Source organism: Molossus molossus, unplaced genomic scaffold (genome assembly GCF_014108415.1).
Source record: "Molossus molossus isolate mMolMol1 unplaced genomic scaffold, mMolMol1.p scaffold_m16_p_6, whole genome shotgun sequence".
NCBI classification, from domain to species: domain Eukaryota; kingdom Metazoa; phylum Chordata; class Mammalia; order Chiroptera; family Molossidae; genus Molossus; species Molossus molossus.
In genome coordinates this window covers 26,979,767-27,004,960 of record NW_023425399.1, presented here as the reverse complement: position 1 = coordinate 27,004,960, position 25,194 = coordinate 26,979,767, and the positions used below count along the sequence as shown (strand labels likewise).

Genomic DNA, 25,194 nt, shown 5'->3' with positions numbered 1-25,194 from the left:
GTGCTCAGTAAGTGATTGGTAATGCTATTTATTATTTACAATACGGTGGGGACACTTCAGTGTGTAGGATAAATGGTAGACTGGGTAGAGTGAGAAAGGATGGAGAGTTAACTACACACGGGGTAGGAGGGCCATCTGTACTAGATTACCACAATACTGGAGAAGGGGTCAGCTTCCCACTGTCAGAGGAACTTAGGCATTTGCTTCTTTCACTTTAAAACAACTGGTTTATGACAAAAATAAACTTTCACAGAGTAAATGAACACATACACAGCCTCAACCCAGTGTGTAAGGCACTAGAAAGTGTGTGGGTGAGAAAGTGATGCTGCTGGTGTGCCATTTAACTGCCACCCTGAGCTGCCTCGCACCTCCCTATCTCCTGCCACTAAGTAGACAGATTGATGCAGGCACAGCTTAGGCTTCAGCCAGTTGTTCAACTTGAGCAAATAGGAACTGCCCTGCCCTGAGGTTCTTCATAATCTTATATTTTAAAGAGTTTTTAACTGTTTAGAACCACTTTTAAAAATCAATAAACTAAAATATTTTCTTAAATAGTCTCCATAATTCTCCCAGACAGACAGGGGCTCTCTGAATACACATAGGGCACAACCTGACTACCAACTGCACTATGTAAGTGCACTAGCACTCCTTGGTTTGACACACCTGTCTTCTTGTAAGACTATACGCTCCTAAAGGCAGGGAGATGTGGAAGAAAGGAAAGACAAATTTGGGGAGTCAGGGGTAGGAGCCCAGTGAAGGAGCCAGGCAGGACCTATATTTCTAATTGGCAAAAGAGGGTCCCAGAACATGAGACACACGCCTGCCTTTGCCTATCTTCTCTATCTGTGCCATGGTCTAACCACAGTTTCAGTAGGGGTGCTGGACAGACTGACTGTCACTTTACAAGGCTTCCTTTAACAGTTCTTCATCGCAGCCTAAATAACTGCCTAGTCTCACAGAGTAAATAAACACATACTTTGACTTTCTTTAAAAAAACAAAACACCACAACTCTTAAAAGCAGTAATGTTCTTTTGAAGAACGTTTTCAAGGAGGAAAACTGCCCCATCACTACTGCCACCTACCTACCTTTGCATCTCCCTACCAAAAGATCCTAGCAGAACAGCTGCTCTCCAAAGGTGCTACATTTACACACTTGTTAAAATGAATGCACCACAAAATCATAATGTTGTAGAACTAGAAGAGACTCGCTCCAGTGGTTCTCAAATATGTCTAGTAATTGAATTGTGTTTATTAAACAAATTTTATTCAGAACTTCAATATATAAAAGGTAAATAGGATCAACCAGTTTGAAGTCAAATTAAACTCCACAGTTTGCAATACACCCAGAAAAACATCATACAACACCTTCATTTTAGGTTTTAAAAGCTGAAGACTAGAGTGCTTAAATGACCAGTTCAAGTTCCCACAGAGACTCGAGCAGAACTCATATTAAAAGTCCACATCATCTGAACCCTGTGTGGTTCTTCTTTTCTTTACTGGCTAAATGACCTGCGACCAGGCTCTCTCCACTCTAGGTCTCCAGCACATCACCACTGAGTGGACTCCTCTATCCAAGTCCTCCTGACCCAACAGCACTCCTCAGCTCCCCATCTTGTGACAGGGCCTTTTGGTCTAAACAGTAGTTTCTAAATCGTTCTGCATATCAAGGCTTCAGAGGTTGTGTTTCAGATAAATTTCAATTTTAAAACACATATTTAGAAAATATCAAATACTATGCTATGAGTTAAATTTTAACACAATCAATGGATTAATTTATACTATCAGTTAACCAACTTTTAAAAATAAAAACCTAAATTTTCTCCTGTTTTCTATACATATTACTTTGGCTTCTCTCAAAAGTCATTAATTAGAACAATTACAGCCTTCTGCTTATTTTTGTGTTGCTGCTGACTCACATGTCTGCTCATCAAATAACCAGTCCAGGTGAACCACAGGATTAATCACGCACAACCACTTGGCTCACGGTCTCACAGGGCTAATGGCAAGCTGATTAAAAATGCACAGCACATAATAGGGATTCCACATATTTGGATTAAGAACTCAGCATCAGCCCTGGCCGGTTTGGCTCAGCGGTTAGAGCGTCGGCCTGCGGTCCGGAGAGGCCCAGGTTCAGTTCCCACTAAGGGCACGTACTTCGGTTGCAGTTTGTCCCCGGCCCTGGTTGGTCGTCGTGTGGGTGGCAGCCACTCGATGTGTCCCTTCACATCGATGTCTCTCTCTCTCTCTCTCTCTCTCTCTCTATCTCTATATCTCTCTCTCTCTACCTCTCTCTCCCTCCCACTCTATCTGTACAAAAAATGGAAAAATATCCTCAGGTGAGGATAAAAAAAAAAAAAAAAAGAACTCAGCATCAAGTGAACTCCAACAAGTACTATCATGATAACATCATACTATAGGTAGTTTTGTGCTTATGTTAAAATTTTGGGAGCTTCATACTATAATGCAAGGTATGCTTCAAATTCTGGCATAAAGATATACATGCTCAACACTCAGCAAATGACATTTTAATGCTCAGCATGGCCTATCCATCCTGCTCTTTGGCCTCATAAGTAAATCTCTGCAACTGGTTCTTAGTTCAAAGATATGTTAAAGAGATTTCTAAGCCAAAGGGAGGGGAGAAATACAAGGGCGCATTAGCCTCCTGGTCTCCTGTGTCCTTTGGCAACTTGTGTACTGTTTACTCTGTTACTTCCTCACCCACACGAGACTAGTCCCATGTGAGAAATACAAAAATGCTGAGTTGTTGAATTGATTTCTATTTAAAGTCAAGGAAATAAAATATTTGAGGGGAAAAATCCATAAAGTGAGTTGCAGATGAAAAACTGACAACTAATGTCCCTCTAAGGAGATGTGTATTTTAGAAAAATATTGTTTTATAAATTTTCTATCAAATAAAAGGAGCCCTGGCCTGTTTGCTCAGCGGTTAGAGCATCGGCCTGCGGTCAGGAGACCTGGGTTTGGTTCCCGCTAAGGGCACGTACCTCGGTTGCAGTTTGTCCCCGACCCTGGCTGGGTCATGCGGGTGGCAACCATTCGATGTGTCCCTTTCACGTTCGATGTTTCTCTCTCTCTCTCTCTCTCTCCCTCCCAATCTATCTGAACAAAACATGGAAAAATGTCCTCGGGTGAGAGAGATAGATAGATAAATAGATAGACAGACAGACAGACAGACAGATAGATGATAAATAGATAGATAAATGGAATAAAAGTAGGATGGTTTTGAATTCCCATGTAGTCAAAAAGATAACAACACAGCCCTGGCCAGTTTGGCTCAGCGGTTAGAGCATCGGCCCGTGATCCAGAGAGACCTGGGTTCGTTTCCCGCTAAGGGCATGTACTTCGGTTGCAGTTTGTCCCCAACCGTTTCGGTCGTGCAGGTGGCAGCCACTCGATGTGTACCTTTCACGTCGATGTTTCTCTCTCTCTCTCTCTCTCTCTCTCTCTCTCCTTCCTGCTCTATCTGAACAAAAAAATGAAAAAATGTCCTCGGGTGAAGATTAAAAAAAAAAAGATAACACAGCCACTTACCGTTAATAAAAACTAAAATGCCAAAAACAATTCAGAGCACCCCATAGCTTTGGTGTTAAGCTATTTTGTTTAGCAACTAATACAGAATATACTTATTGGGAAAAAATAACAATACATAATTAGTATATTCCTCATTCTTCCAAAAAGTTTCTCTCACCAATAAATACACACACACACACACGCACACACACACCTATATTTGAATTCAACAAATACCTCCTGAAGGCCTGTGTAATGAGGAACACAAGGATATTAAAATGAACATGATCACTGATTTAATATTTTTATAGAAATATTATTATATGTATTACTCACAAAACATTTTTTTAATTTAAATTTCACCACTACCATGAGAAGCAGATGAACAATATACTACTATCACAACTGCACAGAGCAGAAAACTAAAAAGAAAGATCCAGTACTCTGCCCAGAAACTTACCTAGTAGCTACAGGAAACCAAGTCAGGCCTCCAGAAATAGTACTCTTTCCATAAAATAGTGTGTGAAGGGATAATAAAAGTAAGTCCAGTATGAATGAAATCTAGGAGATATGTTTGAATTCAGAAATCACATAATTAACTACTTATATGAGTGAACTTACCTAAAGGCAGCAATTAGTGGTGCATAAATTGAGTCCCCATCATAAACATATAAGTGGTCCCAACTACACTCTGTAGCAAAATGACTGAAACGAAGTCTCATTATTCTATTTGGCCTGAAAAAAAAAAAGTAATTTATAAAAATCATAACTATCAAACATTTGAAAAAATATATAGCTAGCTTTTTTTTAATTTACAGAAAGAAGAAATTAATAGTAAAGAGCATTTCTTTATTTGTCAAAGATTTACTTTGTGCAAGAGATCACTAAACACACAATGATAAACAAAAAGACATGGTCTGTGCCTCTTTGGGTCTTGTAGTCCATACAGTAGCCACTCAATAACAGCCTCTGAACCAACCCATTAGCCCTTCCATTTCTGCACTTCCTTACTCAACTTAAGATTCCAAGATACATCATTTCATAAACACACCTGCCAATTTTCTAAACTTACCTGCCCCCCTGACTTATCATGGAACTACCTAGCAAAAGCCCTGGTCTATAGGAAAACAGTTACCTGCTTTGACTTAGACTGAATCCAAAGAAAACTAAGCTATGCCTAGAAAGCCACACCACTGAGTAGGCTGGTTCCAGTACTAGTCACTGCTCACCAAGTTCTAATGGCACTTCAATTCTGCCAGCAATCCTACTACTCTCTCTCTCCCTCTCCACAATTGTTCATCTCAATTACTATCTCAAACCATTCAATCCCACCTCTCTGCTTATGCTCAAAAATCCCTCAAATCCCCATTTTCCAAAACAGATACACACCTACCTACTTCTCCTTCCATTTCTCAAATATTTAACATCTCCCTCTTATCTGGAACTTCCACATCCACACTTTTTAATCACATTTACAAAAACAACAAAACATAAAAAGCTTCAAATCCCAACTCTTCTTCTAGCTATTGCCCCACCCATCCCTTTCTCCTCTTAATAGGGTAAAACTCTACAGAAGACTGCTTTCTCTATTTCCTCATATCCCACTCACCCCTTCACTCTCTAACCTGGCTTCAGCTAAAACACTCCGCTCAAAAAACTCTTGGTATTAGCAACACCATTTAGCTCCTGCTGATGCCTAATTATATGTCTCCAGTCTAGACTTTTCCTCTACCTCATGCTTATTTGTCTAACTAACATTTCTAAGCAAACAACTAAATAAATACATAAACATGTTAACTCAGATGGTGATGAGTACTGTGAAGAAATTAAAGGAAATGTGATATGGTAGTACAAGTGGTGAGGAAATACCCCAGTCCGGCCATTGTGGCTCAGTGGCTGAGCATCGACCCATGCATCAAGAGGTCACCGGTTCGATTCCCGGCCAGGACACATGCCCAGATTGTGGGCTGACCCCCCAGTGGGGGGCATGTGGGAGGCAGTCAATCGATGTTCTCTCTCATCGATGTTCTCTCTCATCGATGTTTCTATCTCTCTCTCTCTCCCTTTCACTTCCTCTCTCTCTAAAAATCAATAAAGGAAAAAAAAAAAGTTTTCAAAAAGAAAAGAAATACCCCAGAAAGCTTTGAAGGAGATTATAATGACAAGAGATAAACCATGTGAAAGCTTGGGAACAATGTTTCAGGCAGAGGAAACAGCACCATCTTAAAGTCTCAGGAAGAAAGAAAATATGCTGGAGCAATATGAAGAAAATCAGCACGTCTGAAACAGCAAATCAAGGGAATGACATGAGATTAAGAAGAGGTAGGCAAGAGGCAAAAGCAAAAATCAAAAGGCCAATTTCAAGGCTGTTATATAGGGCCCCAAGAAAGTAAGGGTAATGGTTCTTACAATAATTGCAGAGATGAATATGACAAAAAGAATGTAGAAGGATTTGGGAGATAGTCTAGAGGGAAAATGGACAGGCTGAATGTGTAGATAAGAGAAAAGAGAAATTATTTTTTGCTTAGGCTGAGGAAGAGCAACCACTGAGATCACATGCAGAACAATGGTGGAGGACCCTAGATGGGAATGAACTGACAGAAAGGACAAAGGCGGACAATGGAGCACAAGTTCTCAAAGTGTGATCCACAGAAGTGCCAGGGGCCCTGGGACCCTTTTAGGAGGCCTAAGAAGTCAAGACTATGTTCATAATAATTAATACTAAGCTATCATGTGCCTCATTGCCATATTGGCATTTACTAATGGTGCAAGAGCAATAGTGGGTGAAACTGCTGACATTATGGAATGAAGCAAGACAGTAGCACCAAACTGTACTAATAATCACTGTTTTTCTTCGCCACCACTCTCACAGGAAAAAAAAAAAAGAATGATAGTTTCATTTAAGCATCGATTTATTACATGGTAAAAATATAGTATACATCTTTTTAATATTCTGCATGTCAACATGGGAAGCATGCATAAAGCATTTCTGCTACCTAACAAAGTACAATGATCTTAAGGAAAATCACTTTTGCAATTGTTTGAGTTATGAGCTGCACTAGTCGCTTTTCTCTTAGAACACGATTTACCATTTCTACTTGAAAGAACAAGTGACAAACTATGGTTTTTCAGAATTGGATATATGGCAGATATTTTCTTGAAAATGAGCAAGACTGTCACGCCAAAGAAAAAAAAATCACAGTATTTGTTGCCAAAGATAAAATACAAGCTTTCAAGCAATAATTAGAGCTTTAAAAAATAGATATCTGCCACCTAGATACAACGTCCTAATATTTAAAACTTTCTGATGAGATTAATGTTATTAACCAATGAGACTAGTGATTTTTAAAGATAATTTAGAGAGAGTGTGAGAGAGAGGAGGGAAGGAGAGAGAGAAAAACATCAATTTTTGTTGTTCCACTTATTTATACATTCATAGGCTATTATATGTGCCCTGAGGAGGGACTGAACCCACAATTTTGGCATATGGGATGATGCTCTAACCAACTGCGCTACATGGCCAGGGCCTAATGTGATTTATGTATATATATATTATTTAAGTATTATATATATATATATTATATAATGAAATATATCAGCATTTGGGAAATCTGCATAATTCAGTGAGCCAATGTTTTCCAAATTACCTACATATCATGTTACAAAACCAATCACAGGTTAAAGATCCATTCAAAGTACAAAAAAAACCCAATTAATTTTAATTTAAAAAATTCTAAAAGTTCATTCAAATTGTTTCAGATTCCACATTGCAATTTACTTTTAAGAAATTACCATTTGTCAAAGACCACCTACAGTTATTTTAAAGGGCTATGAAAATCCCCTTATTCCCACTGCTTATTCAAGTGAAGCCTAATTATTTTCACATACTTCAATCACAATTAACATATTGTAACAAAGTGAATGTAGAAGAAAATATGATAATCCAGCTGTCTTCCATTAATCCAGAGAAGAGATATACAAAAATGTAAAGCAATGCTATTCATTTCATTAACTTAATTTTTTTAATACAGGGTTTCTTTTTCATAAAAATATGTAATTTGTGCCCTAGTGGCACTGCTCAGTGGTTGGAGTGTCATGAATTAAAGGATTGTGGGTTCGATTCCCAATCAAAGGCACGTACCTGGGTTGCAGGTTCGATCCTGACCCCAATTAGGATGTGTGCAGGAAACAACTAGTCGAAGTGTCTCTCTCACATGCCTGTCTGTCTGTCTCTCCCTCTCTCTCTCTCTCCCTATCCCAACACTGTCTCTAAAAAAATCATCAGTGGAAAAAATGTCCTTGAGTGAGGATTAATACACACACACACACACACACACACACACACAATCACACTCACTCACATATGTCATTTGTGCTAACATATAGTGGGTCTAGTATTGTTTTTAAACTGAATTAAATAATATTTCTTAGTTTTAATTTTTAATATAGTAAACACAGATATAACCCATAAAAACAAAAGTTATTTAGAATTCTATAAATTTAAGAGTGTAATGAGGTCCTAAAACCAAATAGTTTGAGAAACACTACTTTAAAGGTTTGCTGAAGGTAAAAAAAAAAAAAAGGCAACAGCTGAAGGGGTATGGGAGCCCAGAGAAGTTGTCTGGGCAATAACATTTGCCCTAGCCGGGTCGGCCCATGGACCAGAGAGACCTGGGTTTGGTTCCTGCTAAGGGCACGTATCTCGGTTGTGGTTTGTCCCCAGCCCCAGTTGCACTAGTGTAGGAGGCAGCCACTCAATGTGTCTCTTTCACGTCGATATTTCTCTCTCTCCCTCTCTTTCTCTCTCTCCCTCCCACTCTATCTGAACAAAAATGGAAAAATGTCCTCAGGTGAGGATGAAAAAACATAAAAATAAATAAATAAATAACTCAACAGTTTAACTAATACAACTGAAAATATACATATTTCTGGTATGTAAATTCATCTGGAGCATTAAATCAACACAAAATGTTTTGTTTTTTTTTAAGTAACAGCGAAGATTAAGAAAAACAAAATCAAATTTACTTGTAAAATCAGTTATCAAATAAAAAATATATTAAGTACTTTATGCAACGGATTGTTAATTTTACTTATATGAACAGTAATGCCACTCCAAGCTCTATCGTGAAAAAAAATTTTAATTAGCCATTACTACTTACTGTCCTTCAATGAGCCATGTACACTTCGTTTTATATTTATAATTTCCAGGTCCATCCGTTACAAACCCAGAAGATCCAGTTAGTCTGTAATTTAAAAAAAAATCCATCAATTTTATATATTAGCAATATCTTTCTTTATTCTCAGTATAAATAGTGAGTACATTAATGCACACTATATAACCAGAAGAAAATAACTGGATAGTTATATTCAGATTACACATATACAGATTAAACAAATGCATACTTAAGTAAAGGAGATAACAGCCCTGGCCAGTTTTGCTCAGTGGTTAGAGGGCTGGCCTGCAGACCAAAGGGTCATGGGTTCGATTCATGGTCAAGGGCACATACCTGGGTTGCAGGTTCACTCCCTGGCCCCAGTCTGGGTCATGGGAGAGGCAACCAATTGATGTATCTCTCTCACATCCATGTTTCTCTTTTTCTCTCTCTCTCTCTCCCAACCCCTATCACTTCCATTCTTATCTAAAAATCAATGGAAAAATATCCCCAGGTGAGGATTAACCCCCCAAAAAAGGAGATACAAACATACTAAAACCAACACAAATGAAAAAAAAAAAAAAATACCTAGCCCTGGCCAGTTTGCTCAGCAGTTAAGAGTGTTGGCCTGCGGTCTGGAAACACCCAGGTTCAGTTCCCGCTAAGGGCATGTACCTCGGTTGCAGTTTGTCCCCGGCCCTGGTTGGGTCGTGCGGGTGGCAGCTACTCGATGTGTTCCTTTCACGTCGATGTTTCTCTCTCTCTCTCCCTCCCACTCTATCTGAACAAAATATCGAAAAATGTCCTTGGGTGAGGATAAAAACAAACAAAACAAAAACCTAAATCTTTCCAGATAAGATGGGGAAAATCATACTTTGTACCTAAAAAAGGCCACAAGAATGTATTTATAAATGAGTTGGTTTTGTTATATACAATCACACAGTAACAGTTTAAGTATTTAATACAGTAACATTATAGACAGCATAATAGTGATGGGCAAGCCCGTCAAGCCACAATACACAATAGACCCATCACAGCCATTTAAGCTGCTGCTGCTGAAGTGGCAATCTATAACCCTCCATGAGCAGTTGAATTTATCTTCTCACACTCATACCAAACCTGAAGTTTGGCAATATTTTGAGGTCTTGCCAATATGATAGGCATATTCTAGCATTTAACTAATGTTTTGACTGGTACTAACCTTGATGTTTGAATCTTCTCAAAAGTTTTGTAATTTGCATTTCCTCCTACATGAATTTAGATTCCGATTCCACATTCTTTGCCCACTTTGAGACCAAGTTGTCTTTCTCAATTTAATGTTTAGGAGCTATTTTTAATATTAAAAAGTTCCTACGTGTATGTTAAATGTACTATATTTTCTCAGTTTACTTTTTCTTTCTACTTGTATCCAGTATATTGTTATATAGAAATTTGCATTATTTAAGAAGGATGCTATTTCCTTCCTCATTGCTGTTTCCAGGTCATTTTTCCTCCCACTTCCATCAACAATGTCAGCCTCTCTGAAACAGATGCTTTTCTGGATCAGCCTCCCTCACTTTTCTAGATATCTACTGAGATCCCAGTTACTTCTCCTCACCCACTGAAGACATTAGCCTCTAGTTCACTGCCTTCCACTCAACTACATCAACATCCAAGATGTTCCATCCAAAACCCAGACTCTCCACTTCTTAATTTCCTCATTAACAATCTTTCTTCCATCCCACTTTAGTTACTCATTCCTCTAGGTCTTGTCATTACCAGTAACAGCACTACTACCAAAATCTTCATTTTAGGTGTCCTATACTCCTATACTACCATCTCTTCTCTCCCCAATTCATTTAGCCTTCTTCCCCTTCCCCGTGAGTCACCAGCCCCACGGGGACCTCCAATACACTAAGCTTAACACTTCTCTATGTTCATCCCCCACTACCCACACATTTCACTTTCCCACTTCCCTAGTTAAGATTCCATGGTCTATCATAATTATCATGCCCTGAAAATCCCTTGACTTCTTTGTCCTTCTCTCCTTCTGCTATACTTAAGTGATACAAATGTCTCTGTGTCTGACTCCCCAACATCTATTCACCCCAAAATGTTAGTCTGAGCCAATCACTTTCCTGGGCCTTGTGCCAATAATTGGTTAGAAATGTATATCAGTTAAGATTAAGTTCTAATGCAACTGACAAAAAAAACCTAAACAGTAATGGCTTAACTTATAAAGTCCAAAGGTAAGCAATCCAGAGCATATAAGGCATTTCCATGATCATCAAGAACCTAATAATGTTCCTCTATCTTGCTCTATCATCCTTAACATGCGGCTTCCACCTCATAATCCTAGATGCTGCTCATACTATTATTATTATTGATAGTTATTATTCCCAGCTATTATTCCCACATTCCACCCAGCAGGAAGGAGGGATAAAAAACAAGGCACATATCCTTTCTAAGTCAAACATAACAATTCAACTTAATCATCAGCCAAAAGTTAGACAAATCCAAACACAGAGGCTGAAAAATGTAGCCATTACCCCAGATGACCATGTATCCAGTAAAAATCAGGACTTTCTTTACTAGAGAAGTGGAGAAAGACGATGAAGGGTCATCATTAGTCTTTGTCACAACACGTAATCTAATACTTAGATGTGAGGGGAAGTCTGATGAAGGACTTTTAGGAAATATATAATGATTCTTAAAGACAATGTGGTAGATAGAGAGATATGTCACCTAGATACCCCCTTCAAGAAAGGACTTGCTGCCAGCTGCAGCAGGGAGTGTGGTCATCAGACAGCCTCCAGAGCTCTCAGTTCCTTCAGGAGCTGCCTTCCCAGCTCAGCCCACAATGCCAAGGGTATAAAGGCTGGGCATTTCAAGCCAACATGAAACAACTCTCGCAAGCAATCCTTGCTCCGGAGCTCCCATTGGTCAAGCCTGCACTAAAACTCTTCTTCTTCTCTTTTTTGGTTAATCCTCACCTGAGGATATTTTTCCATTGATTTTTAGAGAGAGTGGAAGGGAGGGAGGGAGAGAGAGAGAGAGGAATATCAAAGTGAGAGAGCCTCATTGATTGGTTGCCTCCTGCACAACCCCAACCAGGGCCAGGAATCGAATCAGAGACCTTTTGGTCCAAGGGCTGATGCTCTAACTGCTGAAACAAACTGGCCAGGGCAAAGCTCTTCTTTTGCCCAGTTCTGCTTCCAGCTCCTTCCTCTCACAGTTGTTATAACCAACTTGTACCCCAAATTCCATCTCAACAAATACTCCCAAGAAACCCTACAACAGACATCCAAAGAGACCAAACTTCTCCCTCTGGACTCTGCTACAGTGGATTTTTATAGCTAGAAGTACTGCAGAATGAACACAAAGCCAACACCCAGGGTGACAAATCAAAGGAAGGCAAAAGTCCCTGAAGAACAATACCAACCAACACAGAGACCACCCCAGTTTTATGGGTAATTAAATTTCCCACTGGTTATTGTTTGAGAGAGAGCGACAGAGAGACACAGAGACAGAGAAAGCAGACACAAAGAGAGCCCACATGTGCGCACTTAATTCTTTGTTTTAGGCTCTCCTACCTCAAAAAATTTGTCTTTCTATCATGATTATTTTGCTCCTAAGAGTTTCCATGGATTTCACATGGACATGCTCAGGTATTTGTAAATCAGAATCACTTTTAGGGGGGAAAAAAGGTCATTTTTATTTTAAATATTTACTTAGTATTTTTAAATATGCACATTTACATCATTTTACACTATAATGAACCAATATAATCACAGACTTTTTTGTCAACTAAAGAACAATTCTTCCCATTACCCCTACCTACCCCCCACCAAAATAAACATTTAACCACTAGCAAGCATTCTTAACTATTTTCCTTCACACTCATGAGTCCATGATATATGCATGGTTCTCTTACATAATTTTTTTTTATTACACAAATTAATTATTAAGCAAACTTTTGTGCATCTTCCTTCTCTCACTCAACAAAACGTTGTGGGACTCTCTCCAACTACCAAGTCTAATTCATTATTTTTCATGTAGTATATTATTCCAACCTATGGAGATATCTTTTTTTTTTTTTCTGCCTTTCTCCTACTAACATTCATTTTGTTTTCAGTTGGTTGACATTATGTACACTGTTGCAATAAATATCCCTATACATATGGTCTTATTGTGCTTTCATTTCTAAGAATAGAATCTTGGGAGGAGGTTTATTAGGCCAAAAGGAATATGAATTTTAATTGTTAACTAGGCTGCCAAATTATTTTCCAAAAGGCTATAGCAATTCACATTTGCACCTGCAATATGTGAAAATATTCTATTGTCCATATTCCCTCTGTATCAGGTGTTATTTCTTTTCAATGTTACCAGTTTTTAATTAGAAATTCCCTATGTTCTAGTGAGTGACCAACAAGTGGTTACTGAAAATTTAGACAGAGTTGAAAGGTAAAGGCCAGGAATATCAACCTAAAATTTCAGGTCAAGTTTTACAGTATAATAAGAGATCTGGGTATGGACACTGATACTACCTGTGCCCACTTCAGCAGTTGTCACACAAAGGTATCAAATTAAAACATAAAGACATTTTGACAATATAAAAACAGAAATATAAAGAACTAACTCCTTGCTACTACCAATTTCCCAATTTGTGAATATGCTGAGGGTAATTCTACAGTAAAAATGAATACAAGGAAAATAGGTAAATCCTCCACAGGAGGCCGGTTTCAAAGGAGTCATCTTATTAACTATTTCTTTCTAATTTTTTGTATTATTACCAGACAATATGGTCTGTAAAACCTCAACTTTTCTCATCTGTTCAGATTTTCTTTATGACTTTGGACACTGATAAACTTTGACCAAAGTTCCTTTGACATTTAAAAAAAACACAATGGGCTATTGTAGGACTGTGAAATACTATTTATATATATGCACATATAACTAGGTTTATTGAATACTCTATTCAATTTCTTTATATTCTTTTTTCTTTTTGCATTTATCTTCAGATAGAGTGGGAGGGAGAGTAGGGGAAGAGAGAGAGAAACATCAATGTAAGAGAGACACATCGACTGCCTGCCACCCACAGGACCCCAACAGAGGCCAGGGACAAACCGCAACCGAGGTATGTGTCCTTAGCAGGTACGAAACCCGGGGCTCTGGTCCATGGCCTGACGACGCTCTAACCGCTAAGCCAAACCGGCTACGGCAATTCCTTTATATTCTTAATTTTTATCTACATTTACTCTAACTCTGAGACATGTATGTTAAAATCTCATACCACAGCTCCTTCATCAATGACATTTCTCACATTATTTTTGCTTTATATATTTATCTATTAAGCCAAACAAGCTTATGACTGTAAGATCTTCATAAATTGTGCCTTTTATTATAACAATCCATTTACCTAGTTTGATGCTCTAATTCTACCTCATCTATTATTATAATTATTGGAATAAACACTATCCTTCTATGATTTTTCCTCTGTCTACAGAATCTATACTGATGCCCCCTTTGTCATTATTAATATCAGCAACTTTTTCTATTTATCAATCTCTCCATTAGCTTATCAATTCTATTAGTCTTTTCTAACTTTTGTCTTTGCTAATCCTCAGCTCACTGCTAAAATGCTGAACACTGTTCTCACTTTTCACGTTTTCTCAAAAAGCAAAAATTCTCTTTGGATTTTTTTTGGTTAGCAAAAACACATACAAATGTAAGTCTTTTTGTTAAAGTGAAAGGGTGAAACGTGAACTTTTGAAAAGTGGGGGATACTTGTATCACTGTTAAATTTACTAAAGGTGAAAGTTGTCCCATAAGACTTAAGTCTCTTAAAACTATCACTATTCATAGAAAATACATGCTAAAGTATTTTAAAGGGTCAAGAGTCATGATATATATAGCTTACTCTCAAATAGTTCAACTGAAAGAACTGGTATGGGAGTGGGAAGAGCATGCATATTATATATTTATTTTTTATCCTCACCTGAGGACATTTTTGCATCAATCTTGAGATACAGGTGGAGGGAGAGGGGGAGAAAGAGAGAGAGAGAGAAACATCGATGTGAGAGAGACACATCGAGTGGTCGCCACCCACACGACCCCAACCAGGGCCAGGGACAAACCACAACCTAGCCATGCAACCTTAGTGGGAACCAAACCCAGGCCTCTCTGGTCTGCAGGCCGACGCCCTAATTGCTGAGCCAAACCAGCCAGGACTCAAATGATTTCATCTCTTCCTCTCTGTGCATCTATCCAGGTATTTTTTCCAATATATCTTATAAGTCACTTACTCTCTCTTCATCTGTGTCTAAGGTTCTCAAAATCAGTTAACTGTTTTTTCAATTTTTATTAATTCTTTTTTATATTTTCTAATTCTCTGCTGAAATTGATCTTGTCATTTAAATTCTTTAAAATTTATTTCTGTCTGTTTCTAATCATTCTAATTGCTGACTCTCCTGTGTGAAAGTATCTCACCAATATCCTTTTTCTGTTCCAAGATCCAAACCAGAATCCCACACTGCACTGATTTGTCATGTCTTCTTAGTCTCCCTGACCCATTTTAATAATTTAAATTTTAGCAATAGATTCACATGCAGTTATATGAAATTATACAGAGTGATTCCTTGTACACTTTGACTAGTTTCCCCAAATGGTAACATGTTTCAAAATTATAATACATCACAACTAGAATACTAACACTGTTAAATCAATCTTATTCAGATTTCACCATTTTAATAATACTCATTTGTGTTTGTGTGTAAGTTTATACAATTTGGCCACTTGTGCAGGTTCATGTATCCACTACCATAGTAACACGTATACTGAACAGTTCCAACACTACAAGGATTCCTCATATTGCCCCTTTATAACCACTCATACCTCCCTACCACATCTTCCCTAAGCACTCCCCATATATAATCCCAGGCAATACATATTTTCTTAAATGACAAAGTCGATTTTTTTTTTTTAAATATGTTTTCATTGATTTTTTAGAGAAAGGAAAGGAACGAGAGATAGAAACATTGACGTGAGAGAGAAACATCAATCAATCGGCTGCTTCCTGCATGCCCATCACTGGGAATCAAGCCCACAACCTGGGCATATGCCCTGACCGGGAATCCAAACAGGACCTCTGTCCATGGAATGATGCTCAATCCACTGAGCCACCCTGGCCAGGAGACCCCTGGCAATATTTAACCTGTCAATTTCATCTTTAGCAATGTCCCTCTTTGTCACTGGTAATTTTCTTTGCTCTAAAGTCCAATTTATCAAATATTAATATAGCCGATGTCTGCTTTAAAAAAAAAAAAAAAAAGCCCTGGCCGGTTTGGCTCAGCGGTTAGAGCGTCGGCCTGCGGTCCACAGGGACCCGGGTTCGGTTCCCGCTAAGGGCATGTACCTCAGTTGCAGTTTGTCCCCGGCCCTGGTTGGGTCGTGCGGGTGGCAGCCACTCGATGTGTCCCTTTCACATCGATGTTTCTCGCTCTCTCTCTTCCTCTCTCCCTCCCACTCTATCTGAACAAAAAAATGGAAAAATATCCTCGGGTGAGGATAAAAAAAAAAAAAAAAGAATATTCACATGGAATAATTTTTCATTCTTTTACTTTCTACCTAACTACACTGGTGAATCTGAAACGACTTTCCTATAAGCAGCATTATAGTTGGGTCACATTTTTTTTTATCCATTCTGCATTTACATTTAAGGTTAATTATTATGCCTGGCCAGTGTAGCTCAGTGGATTGAGCGTTGTTCCATGGACTAAGAGGTTCTGGTTCAATTCCCAGTCAGGACACATGCCTGGGTTTTGAGCTCGATGCCCAGCAGGGGGCGTGCAGAAAGCAGCCCATTGATGTTTCTCTCACATCCATGTTTCTATCGCTCTCCTTTCCTCTTTCTCTGACAAATAAAATAAAAACATATTTTTTAAAAGGTTAATTATTATTACATTTATGGTAATTACTGATACATTAAGGCTGAAGTTTGCCACTCTATTAATTGTTTTTTATATTTCTCTGGTTCTCATTCTTCTGTATTTCTCTTTTTGCCTTCTTATGGGGGAGGAAGGGTCACTCAAACATGTTTTTTTTGAGATTCCACTTTGATTTATTTATATAGTTTTTATCTTTTGTATAGTTTTCTTAATGGTTACCCTAGGTATTGGAATACACATATGTGACTTAAAATAATCTATTGGTAATGACATTTTACCAGTTTGAGTGGAGTATGGAAAACCTCACTTCCATTTAGGTGCTCTACCTTCACTATTTAAAAAAAAAAATTTAACTTTATTGGTTTTTAAAGAGAAAGAGGAAAGGAGAAAGAGAAATATTAATTTTTGCTGTTCCACCCATTTATGCATTCATTGGCTGAGTCTTTTATGTGCCCTGACTGGGGATCAAACCCACAACCTTGGCATATTGGAATGACATTCTAGCCAACTGAGCTACCTGGCTATCTTCACTATTTTAAATATCATATTTAAAAGTTTTAAATTTTTTATTCAACCATCATAATCAATGATTGCTAAAACTCAAGAGGAGAAGGATTATTGTATGTATCCATATTTCTGTTCTCTCCATTATTCCTTCTTTTCTGGTTCTCCAAGATGCATTCCTTTATCATTTATTATCTGTTTAAACAACTTCCATTATCCATTCTTTAAGGGTAGGTCTGCTAGCAACACATTCCTTTAGTTTTCCATTATCTGAGAATGTCTTTATTTCCTTTTAATTCCTCCGGACCGCAGGCGGACGCTCTAACCGCTGAGCCAAACCGGCCAGGGCTCCTTTTAATTCCTGAATGACAGTTTTGCTAGATACAAAATTCACAATTAATAGTTCTTTTAATTTGAAAAATATTGTGCCACTTCCTCTGGCCCCATGGTTTCAGATAAGACATCGTTATTTGAATTGGGGTTCCATATAGGTAATACATCATTTCTCTCTGGCTGCTTTAAAGACTTTTTTTTTTTGCCTTTAGTTTCTGGGTTCTCTGTTTTATTCCACTGATCTATTGGTTTATTCTTTCACTGGTACCATATTGTCCTGATTAATGTAGCTTTACAGTAAGTTTTGAAATTGTGTCAGTCCTCTAGTTTTGTTCTTCACCTTCGATACTGTGTTGAAGATTTGGGGATTTTGCCTCTCCATATAATCTTTAGAATCAGTTTGTCAATATCCACAAAACAACTTGCTGGGATTTTTATTGGGATTGTGTTTAATTTATAGATCAAGTTGGAAAGAAATGACATCTTGACAATATTGAGTTTTCCTTATCCATGAACAGGGAATATCTCTCCATTTATTGTTTTTTTTGTATTTTGTTCATCAGTTTTTTAGTTTTCCGCATATAGACCTTGTTCAGATTTTGTTGGACCTATAACTAAATATTTCATTTTGGGGGTGCTAATAATGTAAATGATACTGTTCTTCATTTCAAATTCTACTTCTTCATTGCTTGTACATAGGAAAGTAACTGACATATATATCTACCTTGTATCTGTATCTATAGGTTTCTTTTGCCAAATTTTCAGCCATGATTTCTTTGAAATACTCTCTCAGTCCTACTCAATTTCTCCTTTCCTTCTGAGACTCCAATTATATAAATTTTAGATCCTATTGTTTTCTCTCTGTTACTTTTTTTTAATCCTCACCCAAGGACATTTTTGCATTTATCTTCAGATAGAGCGGGAGGGAGAGAGGAAGGAAGAGAGAAACATCGATTTGAGAGAGACACATTGAGTGGTTGCCACCTACATGACCCCAACCAGGGCCGGGGACAAACTGCAACCGAGGGAAATGCCCTTAGCAGGAACCAAACCCAGGACTCTCCAGTTCACAGGCCAAAACTCTAACCGCTGAGCCAAATCGGCCAGGGCTCTCTCTGTTATTTATATCAGGTAAATTCTATTGTTCTGTTCTTAAGTTTACTGATTCTATCCTCTGTTATAACTCTACTATTAAATCCATACAATGGGTTTGTTACTGTGTTTTTCAATTTTAAAATTTCCATTTGGGCCCAGTTAGGCTCAACAGTTAGAGCACTGGCCCATAGACCAAAGGGTCGTAAGTTCGATTCCCAGTCAACCGGCATGTATCTGGGTTGCCCTGGTTGGGGTGCGTGCAGGCGGCAACCAGTTGATGTATTTCTCTCACATCAATGTTTCTCTCTGTTTCTCTCTCTCTCTCCCCCCTCCTCCCCTCTCTGACACTGTCTCTAAAAATCAAAGAAATAAGTATCTTTGGGTGAGGATTTTTTAAAAATATTTTTTCTTTATTGATTTTAGAGAGAAAGAGAAAGTTAGAAACATCAATGAGAGAGAACATCGATAAGCCGCCTCCTGTAAGTCCCCCACTGGGGATCAGGCCCACAACCTGGGCATGTGTCCTGACCAGAAATCAAACCGGTGACCTCTTGGTGCATGGGTTGATGCTCAACAGTGAGCCACACTTGCCGGACTCCTAGGTTGAGGATTAAAAAAAAAAAAAATTCCATTTGATTCTTTCTAATTTCATTACTAATGTGGTTCTAAATAATTTTATTTCATTCTCTGCTGAAATTTGTATTTTTTTTTTTTTATTTTTTTATTTTTTTATCCTCACCCGAGGACATTTTTCCATTTTTTGTTCAGGTAGAGTGGGAGGGAGAGAGAGGAACAGAGAGAGAGAGAAACATCGATGTGAAAGGAACACATCGAGTGGCTGCCACCCGCACAACCGACCAGGGCCGGGGACAAACTGCAACCGAAGTACGTGCCCTTAGCGGGAACCGAACCCGGGTCTCTCAGGACCGCAGGCCGACGCTCCAACCGCTGAACCAAACCGGCCAGGGCTGAAATTTGTATTTTTATTTAAGATAATTTTTTGTTGTTCTTTTTTGCTATTTTGGGGGGGTTAGGGTGGAGAAGAAAGGGTACAAGGAGGGGGGAAGAGAGAGGGAGACAAAAAGGAAAAGGAAGAAGGGGAGAGGAAGAGGAATCTGTTTTAAGATAATTTTAAACAGATTTTGAAGCATTTTTATGACACCTGCTTTAAAATTCTTGTCATAAAATTCCAACGTCTAATTCATCTCGTGTTGGTGTCTGTTGATTGTTTTCTTCTGATTCAAGTTGCCATTTCCTTTGTTATTATGACGTGATTTTCTACATCTTAAACATTTTTCTACTATGTTAGAAGCCACTAATATAGGGTCTTATTTAGTTTTTTATTGTAACAGGCAGTCACCCTGTTTAGTTTCAGCATGTGGATCTTGGCCTATTTTTATGGTCTATTCATGGCAGATTAATTTTTCAGAGCCTTCGTGGTATTATTTGACCTGCTTTGTTTATCTGCTTACCACTGGGTTCCCACTGGTCCCTGCTGGTGCTGCTTGAGGGAGTGAAAGCAGTTTCCCCAAGGCAGGCTGCCAGGTGTCTCTTGGTGGGGAAGGGGTGTGATAGCCCTAAGTTGCCCCCAACCCTGGCTTTTCCAGTGTTTCTGAATGGAAAAGGCAAGTCTTGAGCCCACAGAGACAAAAATTCTTCCCAGAACATGTCACTTACTATAGCTGGGTCCCTTTTACCTGCCCCTGTGTCTCTGGGTAGCTTCTCTGAGAAGAAACTGAGGCCCACAATGCCAAAGACATTTTCCTGGACTAGGCCATTTGTAGCTGTGTCCTTTTTACAGGTAGTGCCCGCCCTGGTATCTTTGGGTAGGGAGGAGAGTTGCAATTCCTCAAGGACAAAAACACTTCTCAGACTGGAATGTTTGCTACAGCTCTCTTGCATCAATTCTGCCTGCCTGCCTTAATATCTCTCAGTGGAAAAGGGAAGTCTCAAGACAGGGGAAGGATAGTGCTTCTTCTCCACACATATTCAGTGGGATTCCCAGTTGATCATCCTTGTTGATGTTGACAGGCTTGCATTCCCATTTCAGAGGGACTCCATGCGATTCAGGGGAGGAATAAGCCCACCTGGATACTAGGTTAGAACGTCAGAAACAACTGGTCTATGTGACCTTCTTCTGTTCAGTGAGGGGTATGCAAGATGTCCTATGACTATGCTGTTCTTCCAGTCTTACAATCCCAAACCAGCATACCCTTTTATAACCTTCCACAGTTCTCCTTTGGTTGTCTTCTGCACCAATTCCAGGATTTATAATTAGACTTGGCAGGAAAATTGGGTGTATACCATCTCATCTGTCCTGGAAGTCTCCCTATAAGCCTATTTCAATGATCTGTTTTCTCTCTTAATTTTCAGTTAATTCTTTTATTTTTATATATCTGGTTATTTTATTAAATGCAGACTAAGCTTTATAAATATTATATGTTATAAACATATTATATACAGCATAATTACATACAAATAAATATGTATCATATATTATTACTGAAAATATAAAATTATACAGATAACTTGAATCAATGGTTGATGGTGCCTTCCTCCAGAGGCTTACATTTGCTTCTAGCATGCAATAAACCTCCTCAACCCAATCAAGGATAAAGGTTATTTTAAAGCTAGGTTTTACGTTTGGAATCGCAGAGCGAGGACTTTGTCGGTACTCCGGTCTAACAATGGACACCCAGGAGGACGTCCAACCCCCAGAGCAGCAGCCAATAATATATATCTGTGGAGAATGTCACACAGAAAGTGAAATAAAATCCAGGGATCCAATCAGATGCAGAGAATGTGGATACAGAATAATGTACAAGAAAAGGACTAAAAGATTGGTGGTTTTTGACGCTCGGTGAAACATGGAATTCAGAAGAATACCTTCGCATTTGAATTTGCTGTTAATGTTGTATAGCTTTTGATTAGTGTACTTACTTTTATGAATACAACTATATACACACAATTTCACTTTAAAAACAGTATTCTATTTCAGTATCTATTAATCATTTCCTAGGGTTCACTTCTTTTGTTTGTGTGATGGGCATGAAATTATAGCACCTATCTCAAAGGCTTGTTGCAAAATAAAATAATTCACAAAAACTCAAAAAAAATAAAGCTAGGTTTTAGCCTTTGTGAGAGCTGATCTATTCTGAGTTCACCCTGAAACACAGGGTGTAGCCTATCCTTCAGGGTTCCCAATGAAAGCCTGGGGTGTTTTCCAGTGCCCTTCTTTTCTTGGCAGGTCCTGAATTTCAATTTTGTCCCCCAACTCTAGATATTACCAAAAACTCTGCTCAGAAATCTCAGTTTCTCTGACACAATTTTCTGCTCAACCTCTTAGCTGCACATTTCAAACCAGCCAATCACTCCATGAGAAAAGCTGTTACAAAGTTGATCTTACCACTCTGAGCTTTCCTTCTCACCAAAATTTTGGTCTCCCAAGTCCTTGCTGTCTGTCTTGCTCACTCTTCAAAGCCTTCAAACAGATTTTTTTTTAAAAATTTCCCAGCTTTTCCAAGTGTTTTCAGCTGAAGTGTTGACTTAAAAAAGCTATTTTAGCCCAGCCAGTGTGGCTCCGTGGTTGAGCACTGACCCATGCACCAAGAGATCGCCGGTTGGATTCCCAGTCAAGGCATATGCCCGGGTTGTGGGCCTGATCCCTAGTGAGGGGCAGCATGCAGGAGGTGGCCTATCGATGTTCTCTCTCATTGATGTTTCTATCTCTCTCTCCCTCTCCCTTCCTCTTTCTCTACTATCAATAAACAAAAAAAATTTTTAAGCTATTTTACCATTGACAGAAACAGAAATTTCCCCAGTAGCTTATGATATAAAATATTAGTGAGAATTATTATTTAGAGAACACAGTCAGACACTAATAGTGCTCGATGCTACCTAGGTTGGTTTCTAGAATTTTTCAGTAGAGAGAACTAAGAAACACACTTTTTGTTTGTTTGTTTGTTTGTTTTTATCCTCACCTGAGGACATTTTTCCATTTTTTGTTCAGATAGAGCGAGGAGAGAGAGAAACATCGACATGAAAGGGACACACCAAGTGGCTGCCACCCGCATGACCCAATCAGGGCCGGGGACAAACTGCTACTGAGGTATATGCCCTTAGCGGGAACCGAACCCAGGTCTCTCTGGAACGCAGGCAGACGCTCTAACCACTGAGCCAAACCTGCCAGGGCAGAAACACACTTTTAAAAAACAAAATATGCCCTAGCCGGTTTGCTCAGTGGTTAGAGTGTTGGGCTGCAGACCAATGAGTTGCAGGTTCGATTCTAGTCAAGGCACATGCCTTGGTTGTGAGTCAACCACTGGATGTGTCCCTCTCACGTTCATGTTTCTCTCTCTCCCTCCCTTTCTTCCACTCTATCTGAAGATAAATGGAAAAATATCCTCGGGTGAGGATTAAAAAAAGAAATACAGCCCTGGCCAGTTTGGCTCAGCGGTTAGAGCGTCGGCCTGCAGTCCAGAGAGACCTGGGTTGGTTCCCGCTAGGAGCATGTACCTCAGTAGCAGTTTGTCCCCGGCCCTGGTTGGGTCGTGCGGGTGGCAGCCACTCAATGTGTCCCTTTCACATCGATGTTTCTCTCTCTCTCTCTCTTCCTCTCTCTCCCTCCTGCTCTATCTGAATAAAAAAATAGAAAAATGTCCTCGAGTGAGGATAAAAAAAAAAGAAAAAGAAATACAAGTGTATATATTTGCAGACACCCTTTCTTTGAAAAACGGCAGCATACAATACTACTGTTCTGCTTTTTTTTTTTTTTCATTTAACAATATAGTCTCAAGATGACCACACAACATATGTATACATAGTCCTCGTTCCTTTTTATAGCTACTGCATTTACAATACTCCCTTATGTGGACATACCATATTTTGTTCAATCAATTCTCTGATGCTCTGGGCCTAGACTAACCTGCTACTGAATTTTTTTATGTATAATTTAAATTCACACAAAATTTTAAATGGTCTCACTATGATGGCCAGAAAAATAAACTTGCTGGTATTCTGTCTGGCCTTTGCAGTCACAGCTTTAAGCAAAGAAGTTAACTATAGAAGCAAGAAATAAAATATACTAACAAAGCCCCTACACAAACTGCTGATACAAGGTTCTCAACTGGAGTACACATCAACATCATCCACAGAGCTTTAAAAAACACAAATGACAAATAATGGGGCCCACTCTCTGGTGGAACCCAGCACTGCACTGGTGTCTTTAAAAGCTCCACAAAATTATTCTAATACATACTCCAAATTAAGAACAAATCTTCCATGAATAATCTTTGAATTTCTAAGTATTAAATAAGTGGCTAAATTTTTGGCAAAAATACTAAAAATAATTCCATATTCCAAAGTTTCACCTTTAGTCAGAAAATTTTAATTATAATTCCTTAAAATCAAAATATAGTGAAAAAAAGTTCATGAAAATGTATCATGCTAATAAGTCCTAAAATGTAACAGACTAAACATCTGTCCTAATTATTTTTAAATAATAAATCTATAACTATTATAAATGATATAACATTACCAATGAGTGCTGTGCACTTTAATGTTTAGGATATCCTACTATACCTATCCATGATGATAATTAAAAATACAAAATAATACACTTCCTCATATTTAAAAAATATAGCAAATCATCTACCTTAAAAGACTCAATAAAAGGGACAATTCCTTTGCTCAAACTCTAGACTGTCCTTGGAGTTGTTCCAGATCCTTTTCTCCATGATCCCCCTATAAATAATCCTATCTGCATTAACAGCTTCCTCTACCGTCTGTATGCTGATAACTGCCCAAGCTATATTTCCAGCACAAAGCTAGACCCATGTTTCAGACCCATATTTCCTATGTCATAAATGTAAGACATTAAATCTCCTTCTTTTACCTGTTGTTTTTTCCCCACCATTTTGTCATCATCACCCTATCTTTCAAAACTTATCAACTCTTCCTCTACCTTACTCATTGGTTCAGCCTACAAAACCACTCATTTTCTCTCTTCTTCTATCCCCATTGCCAAAGCCCTAGTTAAAATTCTCCTCATCCCCTACAACCAAGATTATTCTATCCTGCAAAGCTATCATTTAGAATTAATGGCCATATAAAGAGTTTCCCAGACAGCCCTGGCCGGTTTGGTTCAGTGGTTAGAGCGTCGGCCTGCAGTCCGGAGAGACCCGGGTTCGGTTCCCGCTAAGGGCACGTACTTCGGTTGCAGTTTGTCCCCGACCCTGGTTGGTCGTGCGGTGGCAGCCACTCGATGTGTCCCTTTCACATCGATGTTTCTCTCTCTCTAACTCTTCCTCTCTCTCCCTCCCACTCTATCTGTATAAAAAATGGAAAAATGTCCTCGGGTGAGGATAAAAAAAAAAAAGAGTTTCCCAGACAAGAAAAAGCTAAAGGAGTTCATCACCACCAAACCAGTATATGAAATATTGACGGGTCTTCTTGAAGAAGATCAAAAAATATGAACAATAAAATGGCAATAAATACATGTCTATCAACAATTGAATCTACAAACAAAATGAGCAAGCAGAACACAGACTCATAGATACAGAGAACTTTTTATTGGTTGCCAGATAGGAGGGCATTGGGAGAAAAAGATGAAGGGATTAGGAAGTACAAATTGGTTGTTAGACTGATGAACCTCAAA

General features: G+C 38.6%; 2 protein-coding genes across 3 annotated transcripts in view; one reads left to right on the top strand and one right to left on the bottom strand.

The window, feature by feature from the left end:
- ATRN (attractin) overlaps positions 1-25,194 on the bottom strand; it is a 185,008-nt gene that overhangs the window by 129,231 nt on the left and 30,583 nt on the right. For both annotated transcript variants that reach the window (XM_036244251.1, XM_036244252.1), the window contains exons 2-3: positions 8,689-8,772; positions 4,151-4,264 (exon numbers count right to left, since the gene is read on the bottom strand). In XM_036244251.1, the coding sequence (XP_036100144.1) occupies positions 4,151-4,264; positions 8,689-8,772 (198 nt within the window). The remainder of the gene's footprint in view (positions 1-4,150; positions 4,265-8,688; positions 8,773-25,194) is intronic.
- On the top strand, positions 21,186-21,407 carry LOC118618198 (DNA-directed RNA polymerases I, II, and III subunit RPABC4). The gene has a single exon (XM_036244253.1). The coding sequence runs from the start codon at positions 21,227-21,229 to the stop codon at positions 21,401-21,403; it is 177 nt and encodes a 58-aa protein (XP_036100146.1). The 5' UTR covers positions 21,186-21,226; the 3' UTR covers positions 21,404-21,407.

Bases quoted from the DNA above. Each gene is read 5' to 3' on its own strand.
- LOC118618198 (XM_036244253.1), top strand. From the start codon at position 21,227: ATGGACACCCAGGAGGACGTCCAACCCCCAGAGCAGCAGCCAATAATA.